At 46.4% G+C, this 9,812-nt stretch overlaps 2 protein-coding genes across 3 annotated transcripts in view; both read right to left on the bottom strand.

The window, feature by feature from the left end:
* Window positions 1-1,627: 1,627 nt before the first annotated feature.
* e2f3 (E2F transcription factor 3) lies at window positions 1,628-5,750 on the bottom strand. Its single transcript, XM_083680850.1, has 7 exons — window positions 5,278-5,750; window positions 3,808-3,916; window positions 3,381-3,600; window positions 2,913-3,080; window positions 2,581-2,695; window positions 2,244-2,403; window positions 1,628-1,979 (listed from the first exon to the last, which is right to left on the bottom strand). Exons 1-7 carry the CDS (start codon window positions 5,542-5,544, stop codon window positions 1,693-1,695), a joined length of 1,326 nt encoding a protein of 441 aa, XP_083536976.1. The 5' UTR covers window positions 5,545-5,750; the 3' UTR covers window positions 1,628-1,692.
* A 513-nt stretch (window positions 5,751-6,263) lies between these two features.
* srfbp1 (serum response factor binding protein 1) overlaps window positions 6,264-9,812 on the bottom strand; it is a 3,632-nt gene continuing 83 nt past the window's right edge. The window contains exons 2-4 of one of the 2 annotated variants that reach the window (XM_083680057.1): window positions 9,615-9,673; window positions 9,150-9,449; window positions 6,264-8,830 (exon numbers count right to left, since the gene is read on the bottom strand). In XM_083680057.1, the coding sequence (XP_083536183.1) occupies window positions 7,169-8,830; window positions 9,150-9,449 (1,962 nt within the window). In that variant the 5' untranslated portion in view covers window positions 9,615-9,673 and the 3' untranslated portion in view covers window positions 6,264-7,168. The remainder of the gene's footprint in view (window positions 8,831-9,149; window positions 9,450-9,614; window positions 9,674-9,812) is intronic. The other variant, XM_083680056.1, reaches the window with a different exon arrangement.

Below are 9,812 nucleotides of genomic sequence, written 5' to 3'. Positions count from 1 at the left end.
GCTGAAGCTTCTCAGAATGGCTTTTAAAACAACAGGACATCTGTGCCTACACTATACAGTATATTCTCCAGATTAAGACACTCATTTGTAGTCAAAGTGGGATATCTGTTAAACACAACAAAAAGGCAGATATTACAAAATATAGGTCTATTAAACAACTGGGCACGTCAAGTTAAGTCACGTTAGCCCTCAGTCAAGCAATGCCCAAACCTGATTTCCTTCTTTTTTTTTTTTATACCATGAGTGGTTCGTATTATTGGGAGATTAAAATGGCTACCAAACCAAGTTTTTTTTTCCGCAATTGTTTCTCAATCAATGGGAGAGTGGGGATGGGGGCGTGGACTACAGTTCCCTTTACGTAAAAAAATATCTGTTAGAAAACGATTAGTTGATAGAATCCACTTCTAAATTTTAAGCCAAAAAATTCAATTTCAAGTAAAAGCTACTGGGGCCCTGAGAACACTATAAAGCCTAAAGCTGGTTCGTACATTTATCAAAGAGAAATTCAATCAATCAATCATTTGATTAAAGTTGGTTGAAGAGGCTAAAACAAAAAGGGGCACAACTGCTTAAAAGTAGCCTACGCAATTCACTGCATGTGCTGTGCTTGACTCGAGGTCTGGTGCAGCTTGTGCTGAAAGTTCAACAATGTTGAACTCCGGACAGCTCGACTTAAACGTCGGCGGCATGCACGTTTGTTAAGCACAGCCGTATCCTCCATTGAAAACAACGGCTCACCCAGTGCAATGCTGTTCCTCACCACAAATCATGTGAATGGGACTCTAATGAACATCGCATGGTGTTTGTTTGTGTGTTTTTGTCCAAGAGAGATTCATTCTGAGTATCGACACAGACTCAAGTTCATTGCTCATCCCTGCGTATTGAAGCAGAGGCTACCGGGGGGGGGGGGGCAGTAGTGAACACACGCACACACAGGAGAGCAGCAATATCCCACCCCTATACTCTTCTTCTCAACTAACAAATATAAAACACTGATCATACACTTGTTGTGTGGTCAACCATTTCATCTAGAGAACCTTGAACATCACACTCTAGTTGTGCAAGAGAGACTAGTCTCAGTCTCTCCCAGCATCGTGTCAGAGTGACTCGCTCCATGTGGAAGATCGGGGGAGGGGGTATCTTGCAGCATCAAAGCCTCCCCGACATGCATCACAATCCTGGGGTCCCATATCAGGTCAGCTCCCTTCTGGCCATCCGAGATCCATGATGAGCAATCTGCCCTAACATTCAACACAAGCACTACAGCACATTATTATAAAAACACACAAGTTCACAGTTTTAACACACAGTCACACTCTGGCAGGTCTGTCTGGGGATTATGGTTGGGGGGGTCGGCAGCCATAACCCAATCTGTGTGGAAATGCTGGTCAGAACTCTGTGACAGTTGGCCTGGCTGACTGTCTGGTTCTGAACATGTAACAGCTTGCCCATGCAGAGTGAAGGTTTTGGATGTCATCCTGCCTGTCCGTGCATGCCCAGAATACCACAGGAGACTCTCTCTCCCCCCCCCCCCTCCCCCCCGCAAGGTACGCTTACAGGCCTGGGTGTACCTTGGAAAGAACTACTACTCCTCCCCCCCCCTCCTCCTCCTGCTCCCTTTGCAATGGTAAATTCCATGGCACTCCCTCTAGGTCTCCTGGCTCCAAAATGGCTTCCAGCTGGAAGGTCAGATCAGAGCAGGTCCTCTAGGGGCAGTCGGTCCAGGTCATACGAAGAGAACAGGTCACTGATCCCCTCATCATCCCCCAGGCTGAGCAGATAGTCCTCCCCCCCAAGAGAGAGGGGGAGAGGGGGAGAAAGGGGCACAAAGGGGTCCTGATCTTCCGGATGGGGGAGGAGGGAGGTAAGTGAGGTGGGCAGGGGGGAGACGGTGGTGACGGTCACCGCCGGGCAGTCTGGGAGTCTGGAGAGCGCGTTGGCGAAACCGTTACTACAGCTGGTGGAGTTGTTCACACCGTCTGGCAAGAACGAGGGAGAGAGAAAGAAAGAAGACCGATGAGAGAAAGGCACCAACATTTTGATATAAATAAGAATATCCCCGAAGCCACCAGTGGCTTAATAGTGTCCCCATTCTACATCTGGACAGAACGCAAGGGTCAATGTATACATATCATGCTTAGAAGAAAACGGCATGGGGGTCGGTTTGGAATGGAGCACAAAAAGACCTAGATAGAAGAAGCAAAGAGAGGTCCCTTGGAGACAAAAGAGGAGAGAGGATTCACCTTGAGACACTTTAACAAAGGAGGAAGTGGAGTTCCCATTGGTGTAGGGAGAGGAGTGGTTTCCCTTTCTGTGTGACACAGGGCTGGAGGGGGTGTGGTCATCAGAGCAGAGGAACACCTCTATGGGGCCCTGGGTACTGCTCAGGTGGACCTGGAGACTCTACACAGACACAAGATTTTGTTGAAACACAGATTCACACAGAGCACAGATGTCCCAGAGGATAACACAAGAAAGTGACACATCCACTGTGGTCCTCGTTGAAAAACACACGACAAAACAAAATGTACATCCACCTTTATCTCAGTGGGGGTGTCACTGTGTGTGTGTGTTCTTTACCTCGTCAGGGTGGGGGACCTCCAGTTTGGTTTCAGCAGGGGCTTTGACCACGATCACAGTTTGGTCTCTCAGACTGGGGACTCTTTTCACGTCTTCATAGGTCACATACGCAAATGTGCTCCGCAGGTCAAGGAAAGGTGCACCATGACACAGACACTTCACTCAGATGTGTGTGTGTCAGATATACACACACACACACACATACATCTGTAGTATATTAACAGGGGAAGGCACATCCTTAAAACCCACACACAGACACAAATGTTGAGCAAGCTGGCTGGCTCACTGGCTGGCTGGCTGGCTAACACACACACACGGAGTGTGAAGGATATCTCTTGTTGTGTGTGTCGTCGGTCATCTGTTGGACTGTGCGTGTGCAGGTGTGTATCAGGTCATCCAGCCTTTTCTCCTCCAGACTCAGCTCCTGAAGCTCTTTGCCCACAGTCTGGGTGTGGTTCAACTGGCCCAGGGGCCCAGCCTCAGCAGACAGGCTACAGCCCCTACACACACACACACAGGAGAGAACACGCACATTATTATTAAGACACAAACATCGGCTGACGGCTGAGATGACACGCTAATGCGATGACAATAACAACCGTGTCTGTGGTCTGGAATTACTTCACGCTTGAGACAGACGACGGTAAAACCGCTTGTTGCAAAATATGCAAGGCGGGCGTTTTGAGGGAGTGGCAGCAGCAGCATTTCACATCACAGACAGGTACTCGGTATCGGCCGGTACTCAAAGTTCAGTTCAGTACTCTGAATCGGTATCGCAATGGGTACGCGTCCCTACTTACATCCACTGGATGTTGTTCTTGGACTTCTTCTTGATGAGATGGACTCCCTCCAGTACGTTGGTGATGTCATAGAGGCGTCTCTTCTGGACCTTGAGGGCCTCCGCGGCCAGATTCAGATCTACCACCCCGTCACTGGAGTTGGCCAACAGCTGGACAAACTTCTGAGTCAGCAGGCCCAGTGACGTGTCATACCTGGTCTTCTCTGCCGGAGACTTTGGAACTGGGGGGGTTGGGGGAGAATAATGTTAGGTCAACTGGGTGGGGGATATCAATGGGTCCGTTGGCGAACACGCAGGAAAACACAGCAGCTACTCTTGTTGCCGTTGTGTAGTTCTTAATTGTAGTTCTGGCCATGCAAGAGAGAATAGAATAGGCAGTGCATTCTCACCAATAAACTACAAATATGTCCCCCGTCCCTCAGACTTACTCTTGGCGCCCCTGAGAGTGAGGGCCGAGGCCCTTTTGGCTCTGGAGGTCCTGCCAGTCTCACTGATGTACTGGTGGTCGCTCTCATCCAGCTCTAGCCGACGCTTAGCCTGAGACAGAGAGAGAGAATCCGGAACAGGAGAGAAGAGATGAGGAGACGAGCTACCTGTACATTGGTCTGCTGGAGAGAGGGAGTGAGCTCTAGTATCTAACCGCACTCCCATGCCCCGTTTGCATAGTTGGGGGACAATGGGTGGTAATGATTTTGATTCTAATTGCCAAATCTATATTTACGCCCCATGTTTGCAGTTTGCATTGAAGGCAGTCAAGCATTCTTCAGCTAGGTAAATTGCACACAAGTATATTCTACAGAGAATTGTATAGTAGCTTCCTCAGGGTCTGTCTCTGGATTCCAGAATTCCCCACTTCGAAAGGAAAAAAACTTTAGATACCCTTAAGTGCTGAGTGTTGGGGGTTCACTAGCCAGCCATGTTGGCTCGCTGACTCGATTCGTTTCGATAATGGCTAGCTACCCAACTCCGCTAGATAGCAACCATTCAGATGCGCTCACGTTCATTTTAGATGTGTGAGGTAGAAGGACGTGTGCAGGAATAGGAACCCGAGACACTAATCAAGTTTGACCCCCACGAGCTCTTTCTTTGAGCCGCTGTAGCTACGGATTATAACGGGGGTAATGGCAAAGAAGCTTGCGTTCCCAGTGTGCTTCGGAGGGAGCAAAATCACCCCCCCATCCCCCTCCAAGCGTAATTTGGGGCCTAGGCTCTCTTCTGTGTTTTAGAAAAACAATGAATCCCAGCAGAAAGCCCATGGTGTTTATCAACCTCTAAACATGTTTTCATATTTGACGAATTAATTCGAGAACAAGTTGATGCGTTCCACGTCAAAATGACCCATACTAGAATATGTGATCGAAACTTTACAAAGTTTCCTGTTTAAGCAATGTACCAGAAAAAGCGGTGGAGGTTTGCTAGCACTAGTATGGCACGACTGTAAATTAACTACTTGCTAGTTCATTTATTTAGCCACTCTGTCAAGATCATATTTAGCTTGCTAGCTAGCTAATAAGTGTGCTTGTTAGCATTGCCATACTACTAGCATAAGCTCAACTGTGAACCTCTAATATGCCTACTATGGCTATAGGACAATTCGAGTAGGAAAGGTTGCAAGTTGTGCATCACATCGACGGCGAAGCATACATAAAATGGCAATCTATATGTCATTACAATGACACAGTTTTAGATTAAAAAACAACTTCCAATTAAACAAGCAGCTAGCTGGCGAGCTGTGGGTGAATAACCACAAGGGGAGCTTAGCTAGCCAGGATAAGAAGATACCCTACTAGCTAGCTAACGTATTGTACTTCTTAGCGAGACATCTGGCTAGCTGTCAAGGTGGCATTATAATTTGACATTCATTGCAATGGCCGGAATTTCGTGTTATCATCAATTACCGGGGGTCGTCCAAGCGCGGGTCGCTGTCCTATCCCGTTTGTTGACGGTCCGTTGGGGGTTGCGTACAGCAGACTAGTACCGGTTGGGTCGGGGAGACACGCATTGGAGGTCTGGTTCGGACAGGACGGAGGGGTTATTATCTGTATATATGTCGCAGTGGGACAGCGGTCTGACAGTGCCGTTAGAACCGTGGTTTTGTCGAAAGAGGAGCCCCCGACCCCTGAAATGATGACTCTCTCCGGGACCGAGGCTACCCCCTTCCTCATCTTTAGGCTCCAATGCCCTTTAGTCCCTCCGCTACTTTAGAGCTCTTTTTTACAAAATCCGCCGCGGTTCGACACAAAATAATCAGGGCGACCGTTAGAGCACTGTCTTATGTGTCCGTCTCGTGAAATTTGATAAATGATACGTTTCTAAAACTGACAGATGCAACGGATTTGATTCAGTCGCGAGCACTGTTCTGGAAGCTTGAAAAATGGCTCCAGGAAGCTGACAATGAATGAGGGGATACAGTTTACGCGCGAAGGGCCCTCCCGCGAAACTCAGATTTCCCGGGAAATTTTCGAACAAGATTTGCATATTGTATACTATTGGTCCGGGCTTCAGCTTAATCCGCCTATACCTAGCGGCATAAGCGCGGAGAACCAATGGGTGAGGATTATGATACAAAAAGGAGTGTCTTATTTCTTTTTTCGCCAAAATGATAATATAATATACAGTTTTACATTTTAATTTTCAACTGTCACAAACAATGCATACACATTTCTTAAAAGGAATTGCAAACACGATATTGATTAATCATTTGCCATTTTGAATTTAAGATTTCATTGTGGCAGGTGTATGCTTCCATAGAATACACCATTAGCTACAGCATAAGAAAACGAAGGGATTACTTCTGGAATCAATCTAGAAATCACACTTGATTATATATGTGTGTGTGTGTGTGTTTATGGTACAATAAATAATTATAATGAAATACAGAATGTCACATTAGAAAACAACTTTTATTATAGAGACATATGTACAACTATCTGTTACTTGAACTGTTATAATAGATATGTCTGAAAAGTCCTTAGAATATAAAACATGTAAAATACATCCGAAAGAAATAAAACAATTTTACATTTCACATTACAACCCGACAATAAATGATGTCTCCATTGTAGAAGAAATGTTTGCAAAACCACAAACAACAGGGTCAGTCTAAAAGTAAAGCAAGGACATTGCAGTGAACTTATTCCTAAAGGTGGGTCTATTACTATTTGACAGTGAAACCATTTGACACTCAGTGGGAAGCTGTCTCTCTCATGTCCTACATCCTAGTCTTCAATCAGCTCAATGATCACACAGCAGCTATGAGGTTTAGGGGGAGCTTCCACCATAATTTAATATATGCCATTTAGCAGATGCGTTTATCCAAAGCGACTTACATTGCAGTGAGTGGATACACTAGTCAGTGTATATTGTCCCAGCGGGAATCAAACCCACAACCTATGCATTGTTAGCACCATGAGCCACAGAGGACCATGGAGGACCATAACTTGCTTCCCCCTATCCAGCTTCATCAAATAGGCTAACACTGAAGGTGTTAGGTGGGGGCTTCTATCTCATGGTTACCATGAGATAAATGCTGCAACGCTGTATGTTTTTGCAATTATTGGATTGTTGTTGTAAGTTCTAAGTATGACGTTTCTACCACATAATATGAGGACACAGAACAACATTTTATTGTTTCATTCAACATATAATAGGACAAGACGAGAGTCAGAATTCAGCATATCATAAATTTACCACAATTATATTTGAAATGGGTGTGTGAGTGCTGGGCTGGAAAAAAAAAGAGATAAAGACAGAGATAGGGGGAATAGGGGGTCAATAGAAAACTGGGTTTCAGTCATCAAACTTGATCTTCTTCCCCTGGAAAGCCTGGATCCCACTCTGTTGCTGCTCCTTCCTCTTCTTGCTGGCCTCCCACGACGGGTGCAGTGCCTGCTGTGGTGCATTATGGGATGGAGCAGCCGCCCCTCTGCGGTCCTGTTGCCTGACAAAATCTCCCCTGCCCCTCCCTCTTCCTCTCCCCCCGCCTCTCCCAGCAGCCGCCAGGCCCTTGTCATGTGACTCAGGAACTCTGTCATCGTGGTTCCATTTGTTGCCACTATTGAACCTTTCGGTTCCTCTACCCTGCCTCTGAAATCTGGAGGGGCCTTGAGAAAACCTGTCTGAACCTCCCCCTCTCTGTGTTCGGTTCTGAAAGTCATCCCTCCTGCCTTCTCCCTGTCCCCAACCCCGGCCTCCACCCCTGCCTCCACCCCTACCTCCACCCCTGCCTCCACAACCACGGTTCTGCCTGCCCCCCCTGGACCCAGACAGGGTTGAACAGAAGACAGAATTAAGCTTGGTGCCTCTAGATGAGTTCAGTCTAGACTCCAGCTCATCCAGTTCACTCTGGCCCTGGTCTGAGCTCTTCACGGGGGATGCTGAGATTTTTCCTTCCAGTTCGCTCTTCCCCACCGCTCCTCCATGTCGAGGGTCACCTTTATTCTTCTTGAACTTGCTAACTTTACCCAGGAAGAAATCGTCTTCATCACTCTCCTCTGATTGGGAGGACTGCTTATGGAAGCGCTCTTCTGTGCTGTCATCAAAATATTCCTTTTCTTCCTCATCATCGGATGACTCCAAGTCGCTCTCCTCCTCTTTCTCTTTCTCTTTCTCCTCTTCCTCTTCTTCCTCCTCCTCCTCCTCCCCCTCCCCCTTTTCCTCCTCCTTATTCTCAAGCACCTTCTTTTCAGGTTTGGGGTCTTGTCTCATTTGTGTGGTTGTTGTGTCTTTTAGGATTTTCTGAGTTTCTTTTTCCTGTGGTGTGTTTTCCCTAGGTTTCTGTGTTTCTATGCTATTTGCAGGTGCTGTTTGTGCACTAGCTGGTGTGAGAGGAGTCTTTGTGCTTGTCTGCATCTCAAGAGTCTCTGATATGTCCTTGGGCTGAGACTCTGTGTTTATACTCTCTATGGGTGAAGTTTCCTCTTTCTCTGAGACAACCGTTTTATCAAAAGGCTGATTTGTTTTATCTGGCTCATCAATTGCTACATTCTCACTCTCCTTGGATATACATTCTCTTTCCTCAACTACATGTTCTTCCTTTTCTTCTGCTGCTTCCTCCACCTCTTCTTCCTGTCTTACCCCTTCTCCATCTTCTTTCTCCACCTCTTCTTCCTGTCTTAGCCCTTCTCCATCTTCTTTCTCCACCTGTTCTTCCTGTCTTAGCCCTTCTCCATCTTCTTTCTCCACCTCTTCTTCCTGTCTCACCCCTTCATCACTGTCCTTGGGTTGTGCAGTCACCTTCTCAGGCTGCTTCTTCCCTTTTCCCTTCTCTTCTATCGCTTGTTTTTTCCTCTCGTCCTTGAAGGCTTGAATAGCTGCTTTGATGGTGTCTATCTTCTTACTGAACTGAGGGTGGGTGGCGATACGCACTGTGGCTCGGTCAGAGAGAGTGGATGAGGGATTTTTAATCACCGCTTCAAAGCTGAGTTTCTTCTGCAGGGCAGCCTTAGTGACCTAGTAACAGGGATACATGGTGTATATGCATTTGAATGCCGTAGTGCTCGTCTCCAATTCCAACTAAAGCCATAAAAACACTTTGCACATTAACTTTACTCTAAAAGTTTATTTTAAATGCATGCAGCCATTTTTGTGGCTCATGGGCAATATTATCCCAATAAGTATATAACGAATGTTCTGCATTTTTTAGCCAAGCTCACCAACTGAGTAAGAATAATTTAGTAAGAACTTGAATCCAAATACATAAAATGCGCTCGATATACAGTACGTGACTCTGATTTCACCACCAATATGAAGCTGCAGCAGCACCACCCACCTGGTCAGGTTTGAGGGACCTCATCTGATGGAGCTCCTCCAGCAGTCTGGCTGCTCTCCTCTTGTTCCTCTCCAGCTCCTCTTCTTTTCCCTTCTTCTTCTTCAGAGCGGTGATCTGCCGTGTCATTTTCCTGATAACCAGAGCCCTCACCCTCTTCACCTCCTTCCTCATCCTCACTACCTCGTTGTTGAGGTTCAGGACCTCAGGCATCTTATTTTTCTCTTTCGGTTGTTCATCGGTGGCCGACTTCTGTGGATGCATCTTTCGTTTCTTTTTCGGTTGTTTATCGGTGGCCGACATCTGCGGATCAATGCCAGATGTATAGGCAAACATTGAGAGCAGAGAAACATACACCAATACTTAGAAAATACATTAGGTTAGTCTGTGTTTCTGTTGATGAAAGTTATACACAGAAACAGACACAGGTAATGAGGTGATAGTCAGTTGCATTCTTCTCAGACATACGTGACTGTATTATCTTCAGTGTTCCAAGTTGAGAATCGGCTATTTTATCCCAAACGTGGCTGAACGAGCATCGAGCATGGGAGTGTATTGGAAACGTTTTAGTGCATGGAAATCAAACAGGCAGGCTATTTTAGAGATGACAACTGTATAACCACAACACAGTACGCACCAAACACCCATACAAATACAACTCGAACT

The sequence above is a fragment of the Argentina silus genome (genome assembly GCF_951799395.1).
Source record: "Argentina silus genome assembly, chromosome: 11".
In the NCBI taxonomy this organism is placed as follows: Eukaryota; Metazoa; Chordata; class Actinopteri; order Argentiniformes; family Argentinidae; genus Argentina; species Argentina silus.
This window is presented reverse-complemented; position numbering and strand designations above follow the sequence as displayed.

Excerpts from the sequence above, each read along its gene's own strand:
- e2f3 (XM_083680850.1), bottom strand. The coding sequence starts at position 5,544 with ATGAGGAAGGGGGTAGCCTCGGTCCCGGAGAGAGTCATCATTTCAGGG. Across the intron at positions 3,917-5,277 it reads CCGCGCTTGGACGACCCCCG|GCTAAGCGTCGGCTAGAGCT; the intron begins GTAATTGATGAT and ends TCTCTGTCTCAG. Across the intron at positions 2,696-2,912 it reads GACGACACACACAACAAGAG|ATTTGCGTATGTGACCTATG; the intron begins ATATCCTTCACA and ends CCTGCGGAGCAC.